The sequence below is a fragment of the Odocoileus virginianus genome, unplaced genomic scaffold (genome assembly GCF_023699985.2).
Source record: "Odocoileus virginianus isolate 20LAN1187 ecotype Illinois unplaced genomic scaffold, Ovbor_1.2 Unplaced_Scaffold_18, whole genome shotgun sequence".
NCBI classification, from domain to species: Eukaryota; Metazoa; Chordata; class Mammalia; order Artiodactyla; family Cervidae; genus Odocoileus; species Odocoileus virginianus.
The window spans coordinates 934,864-961,004 of NW_027224280.1; the positions used below are offsets into that span (position 1 = coordinate 934,864).

At 54.3% G+C, this 26,141-nt stretch overlaps 2 protein-coding genes and 1 non-coding gene across 5 annotated transcripts in view; 1 reads left to right on the forward strand and 2 right to left on the reverse strand.

Annotated features, from left to right (window-relative positions):
* G6PD (glucose-6-phosphate dehydrogenase) lies at window positions 1-13,736 on the reverse strand. Of its 3 annotated transcripts, none has more exons than XM_070462916.1 (13): window positions 13,056-13,736; window positions 12,036-12,163; window positions 4,855-4,892; window positions 4,672-4,780; window positions 4,012-4,229; window positions 2,699-2,857; window positions 2,488-2,613; window positions 2,074-2,167; window positions 1,537-1,723; window positions 1,203-1,438; window positions 1,036-1,112; window positions 753-845; window positions 1-623 (listed from the first exon to the last, which is right to left on the reverse strand). In XM_070462916.1, the coding sequence occupies exons 1-13, from the start codon at window positions 13,165-13,167 to the stop codon at window positions 533-535; spliced, it is 1,668 nt and encodes a 555-aa protein (XP_070319017.1). In that variant the 5' UTR covers window positions 13,168-13,736; the 3' UTR covers window positions 1-532. The 3 variants fall into 3 exon arrangements, with proteins under 3 accessions (XP_070319017.1, XP_070319018.1, XP_070319019.1); XM_070462917.1 differs by lacking the exon at window positions 13,056-13,736 and adding an exon at window positions 12,755-12,873; XM_070462918.1 differs by lacking the exons at window positions 12,036-12,163; window positions 13,056-13,736 and adding an exon at window positions 10,155-12,009.
* Window positions 3,392-3,463, reverse strand: TRNAC-GCA (transfer RNA cysteine (anticodon GCA)). Its single transcript has one exon. It is a non-coding gene; the product is annotated as a tRNA-Cys (tRNA).
* The window catches only part of IKBKG (inhibitor of nuclear factor kappa B kinase regulatory subunit gamma), a 22,521-nt gene continuing 4,940 nt past the window's right edge, over window positions 8,561-26,141 (forward strand). Inside the window, exons 1-3 of the mRNA XM_070462920.1 lie at window positions 8,561-8,740; window positions 17,197-17,398; window positions 19,913-20,124. Coding sequence (XP_070319021.1) covers window positions 17,212-17,398; window positions 19,913-20,124 — 399 coding nt within the window. The 5' untranslated portion in view covers window positions 8,561-8,740; window positions 17,197-17,211. The remainder of the gene's footprint in view (window positions 8,741-17,196; window positions 17,399-19,912; window positions 20,125-26,141) is intronic.

Consider the following 26,141-nt stretch of genomic DNA (forward strand, 5'->3'; position numbering starts at 1 on the left):
TTAATTTTGCTGATTTAATGGCACTTTGCTGCTTTTGCTTTTTTGGTGGCGAGGGTGCCACCTTGGGGTGGGGGGGGTGGTTGTGGGGGTGAGACGTGGTGGCTGTGGAGTGCTGAGTTATGGTGGTGGGGGGGCTGGGGGGCACACTGACGTTCAGAGGGCCCAGCGCAGGGAGGGTGCTGGGCGGCATGGAGGTCCCTTTCGTGGGGGGACCAGGAATGTGGAGTGGCGCCGAGATTAGGGGTGCGGGGGCTGCATCCCCGGCCTTCTGAGGACCTTGCCCCCATCTTCCCCAACTATAGCCCTCCTCTTGCTTGCTCAGGCTGGCTGGGGCAGGGTGTGGGTGGGGTCACAGTGCTTGCTGGCCGAGGAATGTGACTGGGCTGAGGGGCGGGTGGCGGGGTGGCCCCAGCCCGGGGCAGGAATGTGGGGCTGGGAGCGGTGGTCCCGAGTCCTCTGGAGCTGGGTCTGGTGGGGGGGATGTGGAGGGAGAGAGGTGGGCAGGGCCAGGGTGCATGGGAGGGGGGCCGGCTCAGAGCTTGTGGGGGTTCACCCACTTGTAGGTGCCTTCGTACTGGAAGCCCACACGCTTCATCAGCTCGTCTGCCTCCACAGGGCCCCGGCTGGCAGGGGGATAGGTGGTGGGGAGCGGTGAGGGAGCCCTGAGCCCCAGGGTGCCCCCTCGCCCCCCCTGCTCCCATCACCCCCCATCCACACCGTGTCTTGTCCCCCTCAACTCCTGCTAGACATACCTGCCATACACATAAGGGATGGGCTGGGCCTTCTCGCGTTCGATGTGGTGCAGCAGTGGAGTGAAGATTCGCCAGGCCTCCCGCAGTTCATCACTGAAGGGACAGGGGTGGGGATGGGAGGCCAGTGGGACCACGGAGGGAGGGGGACGGAGGAGGGAGGGGGATGGAGGAGGGAGGGTGTGGGGGGAGGGAGGGGGATGAAGAGGGGGATGGTGGGGCAAGGGGATGGAGAGGGTACTGGAGAGGAGGGAGGGGGAGGAGGGAGGAGGGAGCCTCTCCTCACCTGCGTACGAAGTGCATCTGGCTCCCGCAAAAGACATCCAGGATGAGGCGCTCGTAGGCGTCAGGGAGCTTCACGTTCTGTGGGCAGGCCACAGGGTGTCACCAAGGTGCTGAGCCCTGCGGAGCCCTGGGCCGCTGCCCCTGCCCAGGGAGCAGGCAGGCGCCCACCTTGTATCGGTTGCCATAGGTCAGGTCAAGCTCCGACTCCTCGGGGTTGAAGAACATGCCGGGCTTCTTGGTCATCATCTTGGTGTACACGGCCTCGTTGGGCTGCACACGGATCACCAGCTCGTTGCGCTTGCACTGCTGCCGGAAGATGTCCCCGGCCACGTCACGGAACTGTAGGCGCACCTCGGCCTTGCGCTCGTTCAGGGCTTTGCCACAGCGCAGGATGAAGGGCACCCCTGTGAGGAGACGGGGGATGGACACAGCCAGCTTTGGGGAGTGCTTGGCTGGCTGCAGGGGCCGGCTCCCATCCCCGTGGGGTGGCAGCACCACCTACCGTCCCAGCGCTCGTTCTCCACGTAGAGGACGGCGGCCGCAAAGGTGGCCGTGGTGGACCCACGGGGTACCGTGGGGTCGTCCAGGTACCCTTTGGTGGCCTCCCCCTCTCCGTTGGGGTTCCCCACATACTGGCCCAGGACCACGTTGCTCGCCTGCACCTCTGAGATACATTTCAACACCTTGACCTACATGAGAGCCGGGAAGACAAACCCCTTGGGTAAAGAGGACACTGGGTGCCAGGGAGCCATGTTAATGCCCAGGAGTGGCCTTCCTGGATGGGCGAGTGGCCCCGATAGTCAGGAGGTGTCCTGTGTGCAGCTTTGCTCCTGCTGCCAAAGCCGAGCTTCAGGCTCTGTCCCACGAGGGCTCTCTGGGACCACCTCACCCCACCCTTGCTTCTTCTCCAGGAGAAGCTTGGTCACATGGCCCTGCCAGTTCTCTGACAGGCTGCCCACCTCCTGGCCCAGGGCACCTGGTGCTCAGGATGGGTGGCTAGGGAAAGGGGGCTGGGCAGGGAGGGGGCAGCCCCACCCACCTTCTCATCACGCACGTCATCCGAGTCGGTGGAGGCAGGCTTCTCCATGGCCACCAGACACAGCATCTGCAGGAGGTGGTTCTGCATCACGTCCCTGGGGGCAGGAAGGAGTGAGGTGTGAGCTCCCTTAGCCCCTCCCTGTCGGCCACCTTCCGGGCACTCAGGGCCTCAAACTTGGCCTTCCAGCAACAAGCAGTGAGCTTTCTTCCTGATCACCAATGTCTGCCAGGTCCCCTTAAGTAAAGGTAGAAGACAGTGACCCCACCCTTTACAGTCCCCACTGACTGCTCGGACACTCATGCTGCCCAACTTGAACCTTGGGGGGCCAGGAACCCAGAGTGGGGTGGGGGGACCTGCAGGGGAGTGGGATGGTGCCTGTGCCCACCTCCCCGGATAAGGGAGCCGGGCTCTCACCGGATGATCCCAAATTCATCAAAGTAGCCCCCACGACCCTCAGTGCCAAAGGGCTCTTTGAAGGTGAGGATGACGCAGGCGATGTTGTCCCGATTCCAAATGGGCCCGAAGATCCTGTTGGCAAACCTGGGGTAGGGGCACATGGAGGCTGACTGTGCATCGGAGGGGGGCGGCCCAGGACCCCTGGCCCCCAGCCCCAGCCCCAGCGCACCTCAGCACCATGAGGTTCTGGACCATCTCTTTGCCCAGGTAGTGGTCGATGCGGTAGATTTGGTCCTCACGGAACAGGGAAGAGATGTGGTTGGACAGTCGGTCGGAGCTCTGCAGGTCCCTCCCAAAGGGCTTCTCCACGATGATGCGGTTCCAACCTCTGTGAGAGCCCAAATGTGCATCACCCTCCCGGGGGGGGGGCAGGGCTCAGCATCCAATCCCCGTCCACCCTCCGTTCCCTAGGGAGTGAAGGCAGAGACTCCCCGCCTCCTCTCAGCAATCAGCTGGGCCAGCCAAATTCTGCAGAGATGGGTCTCCTCCAGGCTCTGCCCAGAGGACACCCCTTCTAATTCCCAGTCCTCGGGGCTCGGCTCAAAGCTTTCTTGGAAGCCTTCTAGCCTGACCGGCAGGCGAGTAGGAGGAGCACCTCCTGCCCTCTCTGCTCCCTCCTGGCAATGCAGGGGTCCTGTGGGGTCTGGGGGTGCCCTGAGCTAGTGGGGAAATAGGGGGAGGGGATACCAAAGGCAAAGCTCCCCCTGAGAGTTTGAACGTGGGAAAGTAAGTAAGTGTTAGTTGCTCAGTCGTGCCCAACTCTTTGCGACCCCATGGACTGCAGCCCATCAGGCTCCTCTGTCCATGAGATTTTCCAGAGAAGGATACTAGAATGGGTTGCCATTTCCTTCTCCAGGGGATCTTCCCCACCCAGGGATTGAACCTGGGTCTCCTGCATTGCAGGCAGATGCTTTACCGACTGAGCTACAAGGGAAGCCCCCTTTATCCTAACGGAGAATTAATGCGGCCATTCCACATCCAAACCTGGGACAAAGTGAAACAGACACAGCCCTGGCTTGAGGGACACAAGCAAGCACGCAGGTGCTACTGAGTCAGAGGCAGCAGGGTTCCCATGGAGGAACACCGCCCCCTGGTGGTGGTTGAGGGGACCGTGGGAAATGCCGAGAGCCTGAGAATAAGCCGGCAGCAGTGAAAAAGTATCGTGGAGCAACACTACCACCTTGTGGTGTTAGTCGGGACTGCTGCCAGGGACAGTGGGATTTCTGGGGAGCTGACCCTGAGGGTCTATATAGGGATCTGGATGGTAAATACGGGTGCGAGCATTTTCGGGGAACTTCCAGAAAACGGAAAATGCCCGTTCTCCGCAGACTGAATTCATGGAAGTAAACCAGGGACATCTATCTATTTCAGACTCCCTAGGCCTGTTGGCCCCGGGGGTCTTTGCTTAGCTTGCTGGGGCAGGTCGCACCAGGGTAGGGCACACCCTGGAGGCAGGAAGGGAGGGAGAAAGACCAGCCTTACGTATGGCTCATGCAGGTCTCGTGGATGTTTTTGGTGACAGCCTCGTAGACAGTTGGGGGCAAGGCCAGGTAGAAGAGGCGGTTGGTCTGTGTGCCCTGGTGAAGGGCATTTATGTGGCTGTTGAGGCGCTCGTAGGAGGCAGCGTCATCATACTGGCCAGCCACGTAGGAGTTGCGGGCAAAGAACTCCTCCAGCTTGGACTTCTCCTCCGGGGTAGCCTGGGCAACATGGACACAAGGATCTTGGCCCCCTGCCCTTGCTCTCCTGTGAGCCCACAGGCAGAGTGGGCTCCCTGAGAGGTCAGCCATCCTAGCCTCGCACTGGGGTCACTCACAGCTCCAGCTCTGCATGCCCATGGGGGTGGTGGGTGGGGGCCTCAATGCCCTAAGACAGAAGCCAGAGTCCAGCAAATTGGGACCTGGGAGAAAGCCCTCTCTCCAAAGTCATGCCACCCAAGTACTGTGTGTTGAGAGAAGGTAGGCATCTCCATGTTTGAGAGGTCACAGGGTACAGCGGGAAGGAAGTGGTGAGCCCAGGTCATAGGGGGCTGGGAGGTGCCAGAGAGGGGGTGGCCTGGCACAGGAGGGGTGGGACGAAGGGCCTCTGTGATGGGAAGGGGAGGGGGGTGTGCCATCTGCCGAGACTCCAGAAGCCACTCACTTTGAAGAAGGGCTCGCTCTGCTTGCGGATGTCAGCCACTGTGAGGCGGGAGCGGGCGTAGCCCACGATGTAGGTATCTTCGGGCAAAAGGCCATCCCGGAACAGCCACCTGAGGGCAGAGCATGGCTGTGGCAAGGGCGAGGGGGCACGGGGCCACAGGGGGCAGTGGGGACATAGGCTTACCAGATGGTGGGGTAGATCTTCTTCTTGGCCAGGTCCCCCTGAGGCAGAGAAACAGGTGTGGTTAGGAGCTGAGGACACACCCCAGATCGCCCCCATGAGGGGAGACCTGTGCACGCTTGTCCTGCCCCCTGTGTGCAGCCTGAGCTGCTTGAACTGGGGCCCAGTCTAGCCCTTGACCCTGGCCTGGAGTACCTGCACATTGCTGGGGGGCACCTTAAGGGAAAGAGACCTCGCACTGGCCAGGAGATACCCCATTAACCTGCTGATCCCATGATCCAGAGACTCGTCTTGTGGTTGAATGGGCAAAACCAAAACCAACACAAGAAGCCCGCTTCTAAAGAGCTCATGGGCTAAAGAAAATACTACACTCACTGGAACTGAATGGCACTGGAAGTAGTACGTGACAAAACTGAGGTATGACTTTAAATGCTTATGTTAGCAAAAAAAAAAAAAAAAAAAAAAAGAATGGCTCGAAGCTGATGAACTTAGCATTCAACTGAAAAAGTTTGAAAAAGGACCATCCATCGTCGCTTGGTCATGTCCGACTCTTCGCGACCCCACGGACTGCAGCCTGTCAGGCTCTGCTGTCCATGGAATGCGCCAGGCAAGAATACTGGAGTGGGTTGCCGTTTCCTCCTCCAGGGGATCTTCCTGACCCAGGGATTGAACCCGAGTCTCCTGCATTGCAGGCAGATTCTTTACTACTGAGCCACCAGGGAAGCCCTAGAAAATAGACAGCAAAATTTAAAAGCCAAACAAATTACAAGGCAGGAAACACTGCAAAGTAAAAATGAATAAAATGGAAAACAAGCCAAAAGAACAGCTCAACAAAGCCCCATCTTGGTATTTGAAAAAGACTAATTAAATTAATTCAAACAGACCCCTGGGCAAGATTGCTTTTTAAAAAGTTACCAAGAATCATGGGGGCAGTGGGACAAAACTACTGACAGGAAAGACCGCAGAGGGTTTTGTGAAAACCCACATCTCACAAGTTATATGAAATGGACACTTTTCTGGAAAATTCCAATATACCACAATGGAGCGAGTGACTTGGGGAGGTAATGGTCATTAAGGAGACAGGATGATGTTCACACCCTTCCCAGCAAGTCTAGCCCGGCCCCTGACAACCACCCCTGACAGAGACAGCTCTGCCAACAGGTCTCACAAAATGCCACAGAGACCACCAGTTGGAGGCAAAGCCTGACTGGGGAGCCAATCCGTGTGGTGGCCCTGGGACCCTGCGGCCAGAGTCTGAGAAATGCGCACAGGTGGTCCCTAGCCTGTCTCATCAAGAACACAAATACAGGTGCAAACAGTTCTGCAGGAGATACCAGCAAACCCAACCCTGCAATGTCAAACATGGAGAATGTCCGAACTAAGTTGGGATCATCCTGCAAGTGAAAGCTTGGTTTGATACTGAAAAGCAAAAAAAAAAAAAAACAACATTAACATTCACTACATGAACAGATTAGAGGAAAAAAAGCTCTAAGCCATATGTCTACTCCTTTAGAGTTTTTAATCTAGGAACCTTGTTAAAACTCACCAGACGGAGATTAAATGTTCCAGAAATTTAAACACCTAGCATGATAGGACCTTTTCCCAGACTAGGCATAAAAGGGAACTTTCTCACCTTGCTAAGCAGCCCCTGTTAAAAACTCCACAAACATCATATACTGTAGGGAAAGGTTGAAATAATCCTATTTCAACAACCAGGAGCAAGAAAAGAGGGCCTGTCTTTGGCTCTTTACTCAACGCCCCACCAGAAGCCCCGCCAGCGGCAGGCAGAGAACAAGACACATGACAAGGTGGGAAGGAAGTGTCACGCAGGCCTGGTCTCTAGCTGACCACCTGTCCATTTAAAGAAAGAAAACCACTTGAAACTAAGCTTTATGCAAATTATTACAATTAATGAGATTTTAGGTTTGAAAAAGTTAGTAGATGGCAGTAGAAACAGATTTCTTAGATAGGACACAGAGTGCAGTAACTGGAAAAATGAATGAATGAAGGCTTGAGCAAAATTAGAAACTCCTGGTCATCATAACACACTATTAAGAAGATGAATTGGGAAAAAAAACACAAGATGAATAGACAAGCCACAGACTGGGAGAAAACATTCACCACATGTAGTATCTAGAATATATAACCCACTCCCCTCAATATCATGAAATGTGTTAAATGCCACCGGTTAGTACACTTGAACATGGTTAAAAAGGTCAATTAAAAAGAAAAAAACCCACTCTACAACAAAACAGAAAAAGAATTCAAGATCGGTAAAGGCTTGACCACATACTTCACAACAAGATGAATCGATGGTTACTAAACACACAAGAAAATGTTCAAGATGACCAGCTGTCACAAAAATACAAATTAAACCACAGTGAGATCCAGCTTGACCCTCACCAGGAAGGTTGTAATCTGAAAAAAACTAACCCCATCTGGTGTTGGAGGTAGTGTGGAGCAAACACTTGCACCAAGGTTCACAGCAGCCATAATTCCCAATAGCCCTGAGCTGGGATACAGTGAAAGGCCATCAACAGGGAATGGACAAGCTGGATATCCACACAGTGGGATACCAACTCAGCAATACCAAGGGATGAGCCAGGGGGATACCCTGGTGGTCCAGTGGTTAGGACTCCACCACACGGGGTTGCGGGTTCGATCCCTGGTCGGGGAACTAAGATCCTGCAAGCTGCGCAGGAGACAAGAACAAAGATTACAAACCAAGAAAAAAGGGATGAGCCAGTGACCTACACAGCACAAGTGATTCTCAGAACCAGAATGCTGGACACACAAGACTCAACACCCTGAGTCCATTTAAGGGAAGCTTTAGAAAAGGCAAAACAGAGCCACAGTGACAGAAGTGAGTCCAGAGCAGGAAGTGGACTGGCTGGAGAGATGGAAACATTTTCTCTGGTTATAAAGGTCGGAACTGATTGGAGAGAAAAGATGTCTTTTGATGTATGTGAATGTTGCCTACAAATAAAAAGACTGAAAAGAAGAACTGAGCAGATGGCGGCCCTGGCCGCGTATCACACTTGCTGTTGACTGTGTGAAACTTTCCAAGATAACGGCAAGTGTGTGAAGACACAGCAACTGTGAGCAACAATGTGGTCATCCCACGAAGTCACCCAGTCCCTCTCCCCAGGCTGGTTTAGCTGCCATAGCTGCGGCCACCTGTTTGCTTTTGGTGACCTGACAAAAGAATTCTCCACTCTGGGTGGAAGAGGTGGCGAGCCTGAGCATGGCCTGGGTGCAGAGCAGACACCCTTTCATGCCCCCTGCCCTGTCATCAGTGAGGGCTGCTGGGAAGAGCTGCTAAATTCACCCCGGGCAGGAAAACCACCTCCAGGGGTGAGGACCTGAGGCTTCAGGGCAAAATGACCCTTTAGGAGTCACGTCAGCACTGGACGCGGTAACATCTGTGGACTGTTGCAGAGAGGAGCTCCAGGACCAGAACCGATTGCAACCTGTACCCCTAGATGGGCCGTGAGGAAAGTACTCGGGGAGCTACCAGGTGGGCCAGTCCCCCTCCGGCTGGGGGCAAGGACAGGCCACTTTTGAGGTTTGCACGCTCAGTCCCCGTTTGTGGCTTCACCCTCTTGTCTCCTGGGCCAAGCTGGCACTTGCATGTGGATGAGTCCACATGTTTGCTCCAGTCCAGGTCTTGGCTAGTGCCCAGCCCACATGGGCCAGTCTCTCCACCACCTCTGGACTCCAGCAGAACCTGGAGTGCTCCAGTGGGTGGTTCCCAAACCAGGGTGCCCTGTGTCGCAGCCCCTGCCCCCTGTCTGCCAGCCGCTCAAAACTGATTGCCAAGGGCTCTGGAGCAGGGCCCCCTCCTGCCGGCCACCTTCCCTGGGAAGCCTGGAGACAGCAGCACCTCAAGGTTGGTCTCTGACCCCCGGCTAGGGTCTCCCTGGAGCCCAGCTGCAACCCTATGGCCCCTCTCCTCCCAGTGCCCACTTTCTGCCGCCCCCTCCTGTTGTGGGGCTCCAGCAGGAGAAGCCATCAGTCCCCCATCAGTGGTCACCTCCCGGCCTTCCTGGCCCAGAGGAATGTTTGCTTCCGATCAAATTCCAGTGGGCCAGTGTCCCGTCTGCTGAGTCATGGCGCCCCACACCAGACTGCCCTCACTGGTCCCTTCGGGATTAGCAAGGGGTGGAACCTGCTTGCCTTGTTCAGCTCAGCCCTGCCACCAGCAGCCTGGGGCTCTGAGTCACTCACCCGAGGGAGAAGTGAGGTAGGAACTGGACTGGGGGGGGCGCAGAGGCCTAGGGGGCACCCCCTACCCAGGAGCCTGGGCCTGATTGCTCTGCCAGAAGTAACGTGGGCCGAGAGCACAGCACTCGTGGGGTCTGGAGGAGTCTGGGGCCATGTGGTGACTTAGCAGGAGCAGGGCCTGCTGCAGATTTCCAGCCACCTGCATCTGGCCTGCCAGCACCCCGATCTTATCTCATGTCTCCAGTTTGATAAGCCCTCGGTCTCACAAGGTGTTAGGGCGGAGCACACAGCAGTAGAACTGGGGAGGCTGGGCAGGGGTGGGCTCTATCACCCTTGGGTCAAGGATCTGCTCAGCCTCCCTTCTGGGCCGCGGGGCTCATGACTCATCAGCCCTTTGGGGGAGTGCCAGAATCATCATGACACAGCAGGAATCTTATTGCCCCCAGAGGAGAGGTAGCCCAGAAGCACCCCCAGAGAGAGAGGGCCCGGGTCCTCCAGCTCAACCCTGGCGGGACCCCATCTCCAGGATGGGCCCTGGAGCACTCATTGAGCCCATGGCCCAGATGGGGAAACTGAGGCCCAGAGGCAAAGGCCACCCTGCGGACCATGCAGTGAGCCACTTCTGCCTGAGGGGGGCTCCTCGGCCTGTTCTTTCTCTCATCCCAATCGCTCTCTCTGTTTCTGCTGGGGGTTAGAGTGGCTCCAGCCCGGCAGGCCCAGGGTTCCTCTCTCAACACCAGTCTAGAAGGAGAAATGGGTTCTCGGGTTCCAGAAGACTCCAGACCAGGTCCAGTAAGTTTCTCCACTGCCCTCCTACTGAGGGTGGGAGTCCAGAGGAGGGAGCAGGGAGTGGCTGCAGCTGCAAGGCCATCGGGTCTGGCCTGCCTTCAGATGGGGAGGAACCTCGGCGCGTGCTGGATGCGGGTTGGGCAAAGCCGGCAGGGAGGAGAGGGGTGGAGAACAACTCATCCTTTTTGGAGTCGCAGGCTCTGCTCCGAGGCCCTGGCTCTGCACACCTTGGCGCCTCCTAAGGCCAGGGGCTTGAAGGCCTGGCAGTGTTTGCTGTCACACGCACTCACCTTGGGGCCCAGCCCCCAGGCACGGCTCCCACGTTGGGGGGCGGGAGGGGGGAACCTCAGGGCAGGTGCCTGCTGTGCTGCGGAGAACTCCTTGGTCTCCCAGAGTAGCAGGTTTGTTCCGCCAGCCTGCCCCCCACACATCCCAGCAGGAAGGGGAGAAACAAAACAACAACAAAAAAGGTTCTTCTTGGTAAGCCCTGGTCCTCCCCCGCCCGCCCTGCCTGGCTGCAGCCGGCACTTCCCCTTTCAGCTCTAGAAGCCTCTGCTGATTGCTCTTGGAGCAGAGAAGAGCAAAGGGGAACTGCTCGGATTGCAAAGAAACAGTGTTGCCCAACGTCAAGGCTGCCACATATGAAGGCAGGGAGGAGTCACTGAATCAGCTCAGCAGAGCCCCGGGGGCCCTTGGTGCTCCAAAGACTTCTATTGCCAAGTGGAGACCGTGGGGTTGAGAGAGGAGACACTTGGCCCAGGCCACAGAACACACTTGGATGCTCTCAGTGAGGTGTTTAATCGGAGTTGAAGGTCTGGGGTCATAGGCCATTTACTGAGGCCGGGGACCCTCTGCTGGAGTGTCTTGGGACAGGCTGGGATGGGGCTGGGGGAAGGAGGAAAAATAATCCCAAGTAACTTTCTTTGTCAACCTATTTCTTGGACCAAGTCCCAGGTGTTAAGGTTTCTGGCTCCTCTAGGGGACGAGGCTAGGGCCAGGGTGGGGGCTAAGCCGCCCCCTGTGCGCCCCTCCTGGGCACCCTACATTCTTGGGGTTATAAGATAGTCAGGGGAGAGTTTCAGGCAGCCTTCCCTTCCACCGGCACAGCCCTCCTCACACACAAAGCCCCCTGCTCTGCATTCTGGCTCTTTTTCCAAGTTCTGACCAAAATCACACAACTGGCAGGAAGCATGTTCTGCAAAGGGTGTTGGCCTGTTACGATACATAAATGAAGAACCGAATTCCTCCAGAGCTGAGGGGACAGGGGTATGGAAGGGACAGAGAGACCATGCCTGCCCTGTGAAGAGCTCACTAGCTTGGTGGAGCTCTTGCTTCAGGTTTATACAGTAAGTCACCAGCAGAGATGCTCTGGGAGCAGAGTAATCCCAGGGAGCAGATTCTCAGTCCTGTCTAGGGTGAAAAGTTTCCCTTTGAGATGAAATGTTGACAGCGTTCCAGCCCTTTCTCATGTCTTGCCACTGAGTTGATCTTATTTCCACGTGGCACACAGAGGGAGTGCTTTTAGTCGGGGAGGGGGGCCAGTCATGGCTCTCCGAGGACCCACCCACCCTCTTCATGTTCCGTCACCCCCAACATGTATGGTCAGCACGCTCTGTTTCTGCCTTTGCTTCTAGTCTCTGGTCTTTCTGATCACAGCAAAGTGGCAGTTCCACTAGCTGGACAATGGGGCTGGTCTCAGCTCCTGGGGAGGCCTTGGAAGTCAGGGCAAAGAGATGGGGTTTCAAGAAGGGTCAAGTGTGTGTCCTAGGGGAGCTTGAGGGTAGACAGACAAGGTAGAGATTGGGCCCTGGATCCTACCTCTGGCACTGACTGTGTGACATCTGTCAAGTCAGAAACATGTTTGGAAAACACCCTTCTGGAATGGACTGCTTCCCCTGCTTACCTCTGTGTCTTCCCTGTGGAGGAGGAAGTCCAACCAGACAGTCGCGAAGGGCCTCCCAGCTCCAGGACAGAGGTCTACACTCAATGGCTATACATGCACTTCAGAAATGCCTCATGGTGTGTGTACACTGGGTGGTAATGAGTTGACAGCGGCCCCTGAGCAGGAGCAAGAGCCCGAGGGGCCCAATGGCAAGCAGTTGGGAAAGCACAGGCACCGTGAGGTCCCTTCTGCTGCTTTTAAGCTGTGGGGCTTGGTAGGGGAGACTCACCGATGCACCCATGATGATAAAGATGTGCGTATCGGCCTGATGGAAGTCATCACCCTGGTACAGCTCTTCTCGCAGGATCCCGCACACCTGGGTCCGGCTCAGAGCCACCTGCTCTGCCATAGTGCTCTCTAGTGAAGGAAAAACTCAGTTGACAAGGCAGGAGCTGTGAAGAGCACTGAGAAGCTGGTCCCTTTCTGGAGGGGTCCTTTGGGCTCTCCTCCAGCAGATGTTTCATTACTGAAACCACCGACTGTGAATACCCGTAGGGAGCAGGATGTTCAGGAGATTAGAAACTGCTGGCCCTGGGCTCCGGCCATCCTCTCTGGGCAACCTTCTTCCATGGTGTATATTACAAAATGACCCAAAGCATTACTGGATTCTTACTAGGGCCTCAGCTCTGGGGCGACTGAGTAAAACGCCGCTGGAGCAGCATACGATCTGCCTAAGACCATGTCGCCCAGGATGCAGGCAGAAACTCCACAATGAGCTGGAGCGTGCGAGGTAGTGCAGCTGATGGGAGTGTTGCTCCAGCCCTCCTCCTGCCACGCTGGGCAGACCCCCAGCAAGTCCCTGGCCCTCTCGGGGTCTCTGTCTCCTAGGGGGTCCCATGAGGGCAACGCAGGGTACCAGGAGTTCGGTAAGACCCTCTGGATTTTGCCCCGTTCCCAAGTCTGGGCAATCAAAGTGCCTCGCAGCACCGCGACCGCCCACTCGGTTACCTGTGCTTCGCCGCTCTCGCCCGTCACGCTCGCAGACCCCGAGTCCCCGGCCGTTTCCCCGGGCTGTGCCCCGCCAGCCCATTTAACCGGCGGGGGCGGGAACCCGGGCTGAGCTGACCGGCCTCAGGCGAGATATGGGGGTGTGGCCTCCGCAGGCCCCTCCCTCGTGGGGCGGGGAGGGGCGAGGGCGCGGGCAGGTGCGCGCGCATCCCGGCCAGGCCCGGGGCCCTCCCCCCGCCTCGGGCCCTCCCCCAGCTCCGCGTGGAGGCCCCAGCCCTGGCCCGCCCTGCCCCTCGAGCACCTGTGCCGGCCGCTGAGCCGCGGGCCGCCTGCTGTCTCAGCTGCGGCTGCGCCGTGTCCCCGCTACCTCGCGAGTCCGCCTGCAGCTCCCCGCAGCTCGCCCGCGTCCCCATCCCTGGCCCGACCCCGCCCCTAGAGTCCGGCTTTCGGCGCGGGGCCCCGGGGAGGTCCTGCGCAGGTCTCCACTTCCGCCAGCTGCTTGACCCCGCCCCTCGACCCTTTGGTGGGTGGGGTCTTCTGCAGCTCCGTCCCCTCGCCGGACCGGTCGCCGGAGCAGGTCAAACCGGCCCTCTTAGATAATAGCCTCGTCGTGGTTCCAAACCTAGCGGGAGGGGGGGACGGCCAAACGTCTGGTGGCTGGGTGCCGCCCCTGCTGGAGAGACAAGGAGGAATGCAGGTCGCGACGCTGATTACTGGGGAATGTCCCACAGGCCAACCAACGCTGTCAGCTTCAGGTTTCCGTCTTGGGCAGCCTTCTTTGTACCTTCCGTTGGCCGGCCAGGCAGGGGCGGGACCTGAGCCTTTTACTTCCGGATCCCACAGCTTAGACACCGGAAGCCGGAAGTGAGAAGTTGGCAGCGGGAGAAGGGAAGGGCTACAGCGGAACCCGGATTTTCTCGGAGCGCCGGGGGTCCGAGGAACGCTTGGGGACCGCTGTTGCCGCCCTTCTCACGTCGGACCGACTCAGCTGACAGGTGTGGCCCTCTTCCGAAGACAGGGTATCATCGGTGGGCGTTCTGCCGCCTCCGATACCCCCTCCCCCCGGATGACCAGGCTTCTCCCTCCTGTTCGGTCCGGCCGGGTTCTGCTGCGCACTTCCAGAACACCGGTGGAGGCAGGCCGATTGAGGACTCAGGTTACTTTGGCGGCGAGCGGGTTTGTTTCCGCCTCTCCTTCCTCCGCCAGCGCGTCTTGTCCACACCCCTAGTTTGTGAATGACTCTTATAGGTCGGAGACATTTTCTGTTCATCGTCTGTGCATTTCAGGTTAAAGTTCTTTAAAAAGGCGTCAAATATGACTTGCCGACTAAGTATTTTACCTCATGTGCATCATTTTGCTCCTTTGCAAAACGATGAATGTCTCCTGGATCTCGTATCATTTCTGTGACTTGAGGATGAATGAGCCATCCTGACATGTTCGAGGAACTCAGTAACGAGGCCGCTATACCTGGAGTAGAGTGAGCGAGGAGAATACTTAGAGTGGAAGCCGGTTTGATTCCTGGGTCAGGAAGATCCCCTGGAGAAGGGATAGGCTACCCACTCCAGTATTCTTGGGCTTCCCTGGTGGCTCAGTTGGTAAAGAATCCGCCTGCAATGTGGGAGACCTGGGTTCGATCCCTGGGTTGGGAAGATCCCCTGGAGAAGGGAAAGGCTACCCACTCCAGTATTCTGGCCTGGAGAATTCCATGGACTGTACAGTCCATGGGGTCGCAAAGAGTCGGACACAACTGAGCGACTTTCACTTTAATGGGAGAACAGATAGTGCACGGCCTTGTAGGTAGTGGTGGGAATTTGGGTTTTAAGCTATTGGCAATGAAGATCTATGATAGGGATCCCAGCAGCGGAGGGATGTGATCAGAATCACCTTTTAGGATGACTGGTCTGGCGCAGTGGGGAGAACTGACTATGGGGGTGGCACGTGTAGGAGCTGGGTGACTTTTAGGAGGTTATTACAGTAATCACGTGAACGGTGATATTACTTTTATCATTTTATTGTGTAAAATTTCAAAGGCGTAGAAAAGTAGAATGGTCTAGTAAATTCAATGTACTCACTTCCCAGCTTCAACAGTTACCAACTCGTGGCTATTTTTAATTCATACTCCTCAAAAACAGCTTTGTTGAAATATAATTCACATACCTTGCAAATCATCCGTTTAAAGTATACAGTTCACTGGTTTTTCAGTGCATTCACAGACTTACACAACTATCACCATTAATTCCAGAACATTTTCATCACTCCAAAAAGAAACCCCATAAACTTCAGCCATCACTCTCACCACCCCATCTACCCCTGCTCTAAGCATCCACTAGTCTTTCTGTTTGTATGTATTTACCTATTCTGGACATTTCATGTAAGTGGAATCATAATATCTGGTCTTTTATGAGTTGTTTCTTTTTTATTAGCATAATGTTGCAGCGTGGGAGTGAACTAGATTTTGTCTGTTCATCAGTTGATAAACATCTGGGTCATTTTCACTCTGGCTGTTAGGAGTAATGCTGCTACAAACATTTCTGTGTGGACATGAGTTTTCATTTCTTTCAGGTAGATACGTAGGAGTTCACCCATTATTTAGAACCAAACCCAGACACCGTGTGATTTCTTTCATAAAAATTTTCATGTGCACCTCTAAGAAATGACTTTGAAAGAAACATAACCACCCCAGCACTATCACATGTAAAATACTACCATTACCTGCTAAGTGTCATCAAATAGACTCTAAGATACATCTTCACAGGATTTCCTGATGGATCCGACATGAACTGTGAGAGATAGATGGGACTCAAGAAGGACTTGAAGGTTTTGTTCTGCCGACTAGAGCATGGGTTAGCCATCTACTGGTAACAAGGAAGGCCATGAATGGAACTGGCCTCTAGGGATGATCAAGAGTGTAGTTTTACTGAGGTTAGTTTTGAAAGGATGACTAGATATCCAAGTGGAGATCTGGAATTTGATGTGTGAGTTGGGAGTTCAGGAAAGAGTTCTGATTTGGGGCATCATCAGCATTAAGATGAGGGCTACAGTTTTGAGTCTGGATGGAATTAGTATTGGAGTGACTGAAGTTAGAGAAAAGGTCCCAGGACAGAGCCCTGGGGCACAACCAACTGAAGGAAGGGCTGGGTTGATGAGGATGGGCCAGTGAAAGAGCCTGAGAGGGAGCAGCCAGTGAGGTAGGCGGGAAACCAAGAGAGTGGGCTGTTCTGGAATCAGGGATCAGTGATCCATCAGATACTGCCAATGGGTTAGTAGGGTGTTCAGTGAAGCATCAGTGTAATAGTGAAATGTCCAAGCTCATTTGGTGTTCTAGTCTCTGGCTGGGATTAGCTTCCTCTTCATGTAGCCAGTCTTCTTGGGCAGGACTTAAAAGGGCTCCAGGTTGATGCTGTCTGGTGTAGACTCCCTCTCTGTACTCCAGGTCACAAGAGAACACAAATGGCTCAGCCTTTCTCTGCCTCCCTGCCTTCATCTGTGAGTCCAGGCCCTGCTTTCAGATGTCTCAGTACACATCAAATGCGGGATAATCCACTTCAGCCCCTCTGTTCCAAAGAGCACTCACCAGGCTCCGAGTGATCTCTGTGAAGACCCTCTTACTTGTCTATGGATTTCCTAGGGTTGCTGTAAGAGATGGCCACAAGCGGGGGCAGGGGCTTAAAACAACAGAAGTTTATCCTTTTCTGGCTCTGGAGACCAAGAGCCTGAGGTCAAGGTGTTGATAAGGCCATGCTTCCTTCGGAGGCTCCAGGGCAGGGTCCTTTGGGCTTTTTCCAGCCTCCGGGGGCTCCAGGTGTCCCTGGGCTTGTGGCCACATCCCTCCTGTCTCTGCCTCTATTTTCACATGGCGTCTCCTCTGTCTGTGTCTCTCCTCTTCTGTGTCTCATAAGGACACATGTTGGATATAGGGCCTTTCTCATCCAGGATTATCTTATCTCCAGATCCTTAATTTTATTGCATCTGCAAAGACTCTTTTCCGCAGTTCACAGTCACAGGTTCTGGGTGTCAGGACGTGGACATATTTTATTGGGGGTCATCATTCAACTCACTATACTAGGTGAGGGGCCACTCACCTCCACTCATGCTTGGAAGTGTGTGTGTGGGGGAGTAGGATTTCCAGCACACCGACATATCCCTCCAAAACCAGTTTTCTCTGTGATTTCTCCTCTCTGGTGATGTTCTTAACTTCAACTTACAGTTTACAAGCAGTGCTGAACCATGACCTTTCCAAGCCCCACAGAAGAATCTGCACCTCCCTTTGGAATGGGATTATGTGCTACCTCTTAGACCAGAAAGCCCATGTTAGCATCTTTTTCCACTTGCCAGCATGCTCATATTCTGCTTGAAGTGTGACGCCAGGACTCCTCATCCTGCAGGGTAGGAGAATTCTGCATAGGTCTCTTTATATCCTCCCCCTGCTAACTCTCTTTCAGGCCCTGACGTGTTGGATGAGCAGGCCCCCCTGGAAGAGTCCACTGTGTGAGATGGTGCAGCCGAGTGGTGGCCCAGCAGGGGACCAGGACATGCTGGGTGAAGAGTCTTCTCTGGGGAAGCCAGCCATGCTCCACGTGCCTTCAGAGCAGGGCACCCCTGAGACCTTCCAGCGCTGTCTGGAGGAGAATCAAGAGCTCCGAGGTGAGGGCGACAGCAGGTGGGCAGAGTCAAATGTCTGGGGAGCAGGTCCTGCTGGAGGATTGACCCCACTCACCCAGTGCCTCTGCATTTTCTGGGACTGGGTTGGGCAGGCGCCTGAGAGCCAGTTCGTGGCTCTGGCTCAGCCAGCCTCCTCCTTCGTTTCCCTTGGGGTTCTCTGGAAGTGACTGTTAGCTACAGAGTGCCATCCAGAATGTTTAGAGTCAGGACCAACACTGAGGAGGGGAGGGGATGGGATGGGAAGGGCAGGGCAGTGAAGAAGCAGGGACGGGCAGAGGGAGAAGCTGGGCTGCCCACCCTCCAAGGAGCTCTGGAGCTGAGGTGACCTTTCTGGGTTGTCCCTGTCGGGCCAAGACCGTCAGGCCCCTGTGCCTCCGTACTGATCAGCCATTGTTGTCATTCAGTCATTCAGTCGTGTGTCTGACTCTCTGCGACCCCTTGGACAGAAGCATCAAACAGTATCCTGGAAAGGGGCGTGGCTATCTGGAAGGGGCGTGGTCTGCTCTGGGCTAGGCTGGGGCTTCCTAGGAAGGGCCCTTGGGCGCTTTGGGGAAGGGACTTCCAGATCACTGTGGGTGGAGCATGAGCCTCTCAATCGCCACCCCCTGCCCCCAGTTAAGACAACCAACAATATCCCTCAGATGTCGTTAAATATGTTTCTGTGTTGGGGCCACATTGAGCTGGCAGCCAGGTTTGGGGCAGGGAGACAGCTCGCTCTCCACAGCTACATGTGTGGTCTGAGCTCATCCCCAGGACAGTGGGGGCCGGTGGGGGTACTGTGGGCCTGAGGCAGAAAGCCCTGTCTCAGATCATTCGCTCCCTTGCAGGGCTGGAGTCTCACAGGGACAGTGGTGCGTAGAAGATGGCTCTGGAGCCAGGCTCAGGAGCCATTGCAGTTCTAGCTAAAGAATGTTCCATCAGTAGGCCTATTTAGCTCGTCAGGGGTTCTGACCAGAGAGGGGGCCCCCTCTAATCCAGTTCTGTGGTGGCTAGCACCTTCACAAGCCATGGATCCGTTTTGTCAGTACCAACAGTGGGCTGCTGTCTGGGGAAGTCCCCGGGTGGGTGGCCCTCCTTTCCTCAGCCCTTGCTGACTGCCCAGGAAGAGGAGGACAAAGTGGTTCTTGAAGCTGTCTCGTGCACCAGGCACTTTGGCTGCTTTTCCATGTTACCTGTCCTGTCTCTGTGAAATGGGGATGCTTGTCCCCATTGAATGTTTACACAAGGATGGTGAGGCTCATAGAACTCACTTGCTCCCAGACTTCTGGCCCCGCCCCCCCCAAGACCTCCCTCAGTCTGGGGCCAGCAGAGCTCAGGGAAGTTTGCCCCCAGCTTGATCCCGAAGGCAGTGACCCAGGGGCCTGCTCTGACCCACGCAGAAGGCAGGTGAGTTCCAGAGTCACTTACAAAGAACAAAGAACCTGACATTTGACTTTTTTTTTTTTTTTTTTTGCCACACTGTGCGTCTTGTGGGACCTCAGTTCCCTGACCAGGAATTGAACCTGGGCCAGGGCAGTAAAAGCACTGGGTCCCAACCATGAGGCCACTAGGGACTCCTTGACACGTGCTTTTATTTATTTATTTATTTTTTTATTTGCAAGCTTTAAAATTTTTTTATTGAAGTATAGTTGATTTACAATAATATGTATTTCAAATGTACAACATAGTGATTTATAATTTTAAAGGTTATACTCTATTTATAGTTATTATTATTTTTTCATTTATATTTATTAGTTGGAGGCTAATTACTTTACATCATTGCAGTAGTTTTTGTCATACATTGAAATGAATTAGCCATGGATTTACATGTATTCCCCATCCCGGTCCCCCCTCCCACCGCCCTCTCCACCCGATCCCTCTGGGTCTTCCCAGTGCACCAGGCCCGAGCACCTGTCTCATGCACCCAACCTGGGCTGGTGATCTGTTTCACCCTAGATAATATACATGTTTCGATGCTGTTCTCTTGAAACATCCCACCCTCGCCTTCTCCCAGAGTCCACAAGTCTGTTCTATACATCTGAGTCTCTTTTTCTGTTTTGCATATAGGGTTATCGTTACCATCTTTCTAAATTCCATATATATGTGTTAGTATACTGTAATGGTCTTTATCTTTCTGGCTTACTTCGCTCTGCATAATGGGCTCCAGTTTCATCCATCTCATTAGAACTGATTCAAATGAATTCTTTTTAATGGCTGAGTAATATTCCATGGTGTATATGTACCACAGCTTCCTCATCCATTCGTCTGCTTATGGGCATCTAGGTTGCTTCCATGTCCTGGCTATTATAAACAGTGCTGCGATGAACATTGGGGTGCACGTGACACGTACTTTTAAGTGAAGCTCTCATGGACACTGGGGGCATGTCATTTGTGCAGCTGACCTTGAAAATGATTGGCAAAACAAGGGAGCATTGGGGAGTCATCCCAATGGGAGAGTCCTCGGGGTGGTGCGGGGCCACAGGCCCTGGACTCACCTAGCGCCAGCCATCTTTGCAGACGCCATCCGCCAGAGCAACCAGATGCTGCGCGAGCGCTGTGAGGAGCTGCAACGTTTCCAGGGCAACCAGAGGGAGGAGAAGGCCTTCCTCATGCAGAAGTTCCAGGAGGCCCGGGACTTGGTGGTGAGGCTGAGCCTGGAGAAACGTGAACTGCGCCAGCAGAGGGAGCAGGCCCTGCAGGAGGTGGAGTGTCTGAAGACGTGCCAGCAGGTAGGGACCTGGCCGCCTGCCTGGGGGTGCTGGGGTAGGGGGCTCCTGGAGTTGGGGAAAGCTGTTGTCCTCCCAGTTATGGCATTAGGGTGAGCCGCTGGCTGGGATATGGGTTGAAATCAGCAAAGCTAAAGGAATGGAGGGCAAGTCCAGGAGAGACGGGGCCATGCGTGACAGTATGCTCTCTGGGGACTTGTGGCCGGGGGGGGGGTCACCCCTGGAGGCCTGGGGCGCCTGCATGACTCACCTTAGGTACTTGATCTTTGGGCTCCGGAGATCAAGCTGGTATGTGTGGTCCAGGGTCTGGCCAGAAATCATGCTGCTGGCGGCGTAGACAGCCCGGCGGAGCCCTTGGGAAGTGTCTCAGGTTCCTGGGGCTACTGTAACAGAGTACCACAAACAGGGTGGTCAGAAGCCACAGAAACATGTAGTCTGCCAGTTGTGGAGGCCAGAAATACATGATCCAGGCATGGAAAGGGTCGGTTCCTTCTGAGGGCAGGATCTGGTCCAAGCCTGTCTCCTAGCCTCAGGTACTGGCTGGGAGGACTCAGTGTTCCATGGTTTGCAAACACACTGTCACGTGGCCTTCACCCTGGGTGTCTGGGCATCTTTCCTCATCTTCTTATGAAGACACAAGTGTCAAAGAGCAGCTCAACTGGGTAAAGGGGTAGGAACCGGTTTTGTTTGGTAACCACTGTCAGCAGGCAAAAGTGCCAGGCACCCTTCTGATTGGCACAGGGGTGCTGGTGATTTGAAGGGAGAGTGAGGTGGGGTCAGTGAGCAGGGTCTCGAGTGAAAACCCATGGTGGGTTGGTCAGGATCAATGTGGTGAGGTCAGCAATGTCCGTCCCTTGGGTTAGTTCTTGGATGTTATGATTCCATCCTACTCAGAGATGGGGAGACTCAGGCCCTGTCCTTCCTGAGGATTCCATTTCAAAGGAATGGCTCTCAGGTCCCAAGAAAGCCTCTCCTGAGTTGTTGGAGGTACACGGACATCTCAAAGGGACAGAGTAGGGGTTCACATGTGGGGAGCCTTCTTAGGAAAGACTCAGAGAAAGAGGGGGCTCAGTGAAATGTTGGTTGGAACAAACTGTACATTCTTTTGCCAGCCCTGTTTTCTCAGATGGGAACTGAAAAGGGAGCTGGATCAGCCTAGGGTCGTGACCTTAGGCTGCAAGAAATCACAGTAGAGCTTGCTCAAGTGTCCGAGTCTTTTGTAGTTCTCAGCAGTCACTGGATCAGAGGCCTGCCCTCCTCCAGTATGACCTCATCGTCACACCACCATATCTGCAGTGACCGTGTCTCCAGATCAGATGCCATTGACACGTACTGTGGGTTAGTTTAGTTTAGTTCAGTCACTCAGTTGTTTCCGACTCTTTGTGACCCCATGAGTCACAGAACACCAGGCCTCCCTGTCCATCACCAATTCCCAGAGTTTACTCAAACTCATGTCCATTGAGTCAGTGATGCCATCCAACCATCTCATCCTCTGTCATCACCCTTCTCCTTCTGCCTTCAATCTTTCCCAGCATTAGGGTCTTTTCCAGTGAGTCAGCTCTTCGCATCAGGTGGCCAAAGTATTGGAGTTTCAGCTTCAACATCAGTCCTTCCAATGAACATTCAGGACTGATTTCCTTTAGGATGGACTGGTTGGATCTCCTTGAAGTCCAAGGGACTCTCAAGAGTCTTCTCCAACATCACAGTTCAAAAGCATCAATTCTTCGGTGCTCAAGTTAGGCCTAACTGCAGGTTAGGCCATGGCCATACCACCTTGGGGCCACCAGTAAAGCCACTACCACCCTGAACTGGTGCAGAAGGGAGGAGGAGAAGGCTGCTGTTCTCAGAATGCCTGCAGAGCATCTGCCTGCCCTGTACTCAAGGGATGGGTTGCTGTCTTCACAGTAGCGATCAGAGCCACTGCCAAAGCCCTATTGGTAGCTGACAAGTCTGACAGTAGTGGGTATTGGAGAGGCCGTGGCTTCATGTTGCTGCTAGAAGCATCAGTTGGTGACACTGCTTTGAAAAACCATCTGGCATTTTTTCTTCAAGTTGAAAGTTCAGGTTACCCTCACCTCGTCAGTTGTACCCCAGGTGTATACATAAGAGAAACTCTTGCACATGGACAGCAGGTGATGGGGGTAAGATGCTAACCCTGGAGAAACCAGAATAAAACTCATATACCATAAAATTCCCCCCTTGAAAGTGTAGAATTCAATAGTTTTTGGTATAGTCTTAGAGTTGGCCAACCATCTCTTTCCTTTATGTAGTTCCAAAACCACAAGAAGAAACCCTAGGAAGAAACAGTGTCCCCATGAGTGGTCACTCCGCAGTCCCATCCCCCCAAGCCCCAGGTACCTGCACATCTCCTGTGAGTGGAATCCTGCAATGTGTGGCTCTTGTGTCTGGCTACTTTCACTCAGCATCATGTTTTTGAGGTTCATCCATGCTGTAGTTTGTCCAAGTACCTCATTTCACTTTATGGCTGGATGATATTCTAGTATAGAGAGAGACTACGTATTTTTTTATTCAGTCTTCATTTGATGGACATGTGGGTCGTTTCCATTCTGACTGTTAGGAGTAATGCTGCTATGAACATTCCTGTGCGGACATGAGTTTTCATTTCTTTCAGGTAGGTACCTAGGATTTCACCCATTTTTTAGAACCAAATTCCAGACACCGTGTGATTTCTTCCATAAAAAGTTCCATGTGTATCTCTAAGAAATGACTTTGAAAGAAACATAACCACAACAGCACTGTCACACGTAAAATAGTACCATTACCTGCTGCTGCTGCTGCTAAGTCACTTCAGTTGTGTCCGACTCTGTGAGACCCCATAGACGGCAGCCCACCAGGCTCCCCTGTCCCTGGGATTCTCCAGGCAAGAACACTGGAGTGGGTTGCCATTTCCTTCTCCAGTGCATGAAAGTGAAAAGTGAAAGTGAAGTCACTCAGTCATGTCCGACTCTTAGCGACCTCATGGACTGCAGCCTACCAGGCTCCTCCTCTGTCCATGGGATTTTCCAGGCAAGAGTACTGGAGTGGGGTGCCATTGCCTTCTCCGACCTGCTAAGTGTCATCAAATAGATTCTAAGATACATCTTGATAGGATTTCCTGATGGATCCGACATGAGCAGTGAGAGATAGATGGGACTCAAGAAGGACTTGAAGGTTTTGTCCTGCCAACTAGATCATGGGTTAGCCATCTACTGGTAACAAGGAAGGCCATGAGTGGAACTGGCCTCTGGGGATGATCAGGACTGTAGTTTTACCGAGGTTAGTTTTGAGAGGATGACTAGATATCCAAGTGGAGATATTCATCTAACAGGACAGGTGGTGTGGGCTATTTGCACTCTTAGGTGGGGAAGGCCTCACTAAGTTGCCATCGAGTAAGCCTGGAAGACAGTGAGGACATGAGCGATATGGATATCTGGGGAAAGACTGTTTTAGAGGAGAGGAAAGTATGTGCAAAGGTCCTGAGGCAGGAGCATACCTGTAATGTTCAGGGAAGACTAAAGAGGCAAGCATAGCTGGGGCAGAATGGAAAGGGGCTGAGGAGGTAGTCATGGTGGGGACTAGTCATGTAGGATTAGTAAGCCAGTGGAAGGATTCAGGCTTTGATCCTGAGTGTGACAGGAACCGGGGGAAGGAGCTGTGCTATGTGGATTCCTCTGGAGTGTGGGGGATATTATGGATTGTTATGTTTCCCCCAAAGAAATGTCCATATCCTAACCCCTAGTACCTCAGAATGTGACCTTAGTTAAACATGAGGTCTTTGCAGATATAACCAAGTTAAGGTGAGGTCACAGTAGCTGAGGATGGGTTTAAATCCAATGACTGGTGTCCTTGGAAGAGAAACAGACATACAGGGAAGATGGTCACATGATGATGGAGGCAGAGATGGAGTGATGCAGCTACAGCTGATGAATACCAAGGACCGCTGGCCACCCCCAGAAGCCAAGGCAGTGGCCTGGAGCTGATCCTCCCCCAAAGCCCTCAGAACGATCCAGCACTGCTGACAGCTTGCTCTTGGGCTCCTGGCCTCTAGAAAGCAATCTGTTCTGTTATCTTAACCGCCTGCCAAATTTGTGGTCCTTTTGGGCAGCCTTGGGGAACTCCTACAGACACAGGGGTGGAACTGGGAGCCTGGGCAAGCTTATTGCAGCTGCCCAGCAAGGGGCTCTCAGCAGGCTGGGCCCAGTGGTGGGCTGCAGTGTGGGCGTTAATCCATAGGGTGTGCCCATGGGCTTCAAGGTGGAGAAGTTAGACAGGTAGTCAGATAGCTAAGTTGGGTTGCAAGAGACAAGTCGGTCCTGGAGGTGGGACTGTGGAAACTCTCAGCTTGTGGAGGGTACTGAAGGCCTTAAGACAGAGCAGGTCATCCTCACATGCATGTACATGGAGAGGGTCATGGGCTTGAGACTGCCCTTGAGAAGGAATGGTGGATGGGGCTGGGTGCACGTGTGCGAGTGCATCAGTGCGCATGTGCAGGCCCCCAGGCCTGGCTGGGAGGTCTGTGTGGTGGTTGGTACCGAGGGGCGGGGAAAGCCGAGGACTGGGGCTTGATCCAGGGCTTGAGCAGGCCTCCGTCTCAGGGGACTGTAGTCTGGACAGCTTGATGAGGGGAGCTAGGCAAAGGGGAGTTGGGCCAACTCTTGCATCTTGTTTCTTGTACAAGTCTTCTGGAAATGGTGTCAGTCCACATCACCTTCCAGTGGCCTGGGGCCCGTGGAGTGGAGTGTGTATCTTTGTCACTCTGTTTGAGTCTTGCCTTCCCCAGCACTGAATCTCAGAGGTGGAAAGGCTCCCACGTCCCTGCCTCTCCTTTCCCCCCATTTGCGGGGATGAGGAAAGCCTGGGACGGGGGGCTCACAGGACGGGATCTCTTTCCACCGCTTCATTTGCCTGGATGAGGGGGAGATGCTTCCAGAGGTGGAGGTAAGGTGAGGGGGGCTGCTGAGGGCAGCCCTCAGGAGGCCTGTCATCATGTTTCCAGGCTTCCCCCAAGGAAAGGGCACACACTGGGACCCCCAGGGGGCAGAAGACACAGGTCAGGGGTGAAGACCCCATGCCTTTGGTTCCCTCTCTCCCTCCCTCCCTCCTTTGGGGGGCCCCCAGCTTGCTCCCTTATCTGGCAGCAACAGATGCCCCCCTGGAGACCTAGGGAACCCACTCGAGACTCACTGCCACGAGTATTATTAAGGGCTGATGGCTGCCATTCACGTGCCAAACTTCCCGACTCCCAGAGGAAAGCAGGTGCGCCCCATAAACCACCCTGTGGTGCCAACAGCTGAGGCACAGAGACCACTCTTAGCAGTAGAGAAAGTGTCTCATTTATGTCAAGGACTCGCACCAACCTACTGCCCAGGCACCACCCCCGGGCCAGCCTTGCACGCCAGCCCCTTTGTAGTTAGCATCCTTAGGTCCTCTGGTTGGTCTCTTCTGCAGAGGGAGGTTCCTGCAAGTGAGGTTATTGGGTCAAGGGGCATGGATGTTTCTGTGGTTCTCACGCTGCCCCACTGCAGGTGCCCCAGACTGATGGGTTTGGGCTACAGGGTGGCCCCAGCTCTCGCAGCACGAGAGGTGATCAGGGTGCCCCAGGCAGTGTCTGGGATGCCTTCCTGAAGGAGGCTGGGGGGAGCAGGCAGGAGGTAAGCACGTGTGAGTTTGCTGCCCTTGAGGAAAGAGACGGTGAGCGGGGAGGCCACTCAAGGCTGAGCCTGCTGGCTCTGGAATTGTTGCATACTGCCATCTTCCCAGACATGCCTCTGTCACTCCATGTTGCGAAAAGGCACATGTAATTTTTAGGACACTCTGGTATCTTCTCTGCCTATCTTTTTTTTCTTTGCACCTAAAAGAAGCTGCTGGAGTTGGGACGCTGTCAGTGCAGTTTTGTAACTGCTTTTGGTCCTCTAACGACCCTGGAGGGCTGTTATTCCAGCAATTATAGGCTCTTGGGTGCCCTGCTTTCCTATCACTCCACCTCTACTCCTACCCCCTTGGCTGAGCACATACGTGCT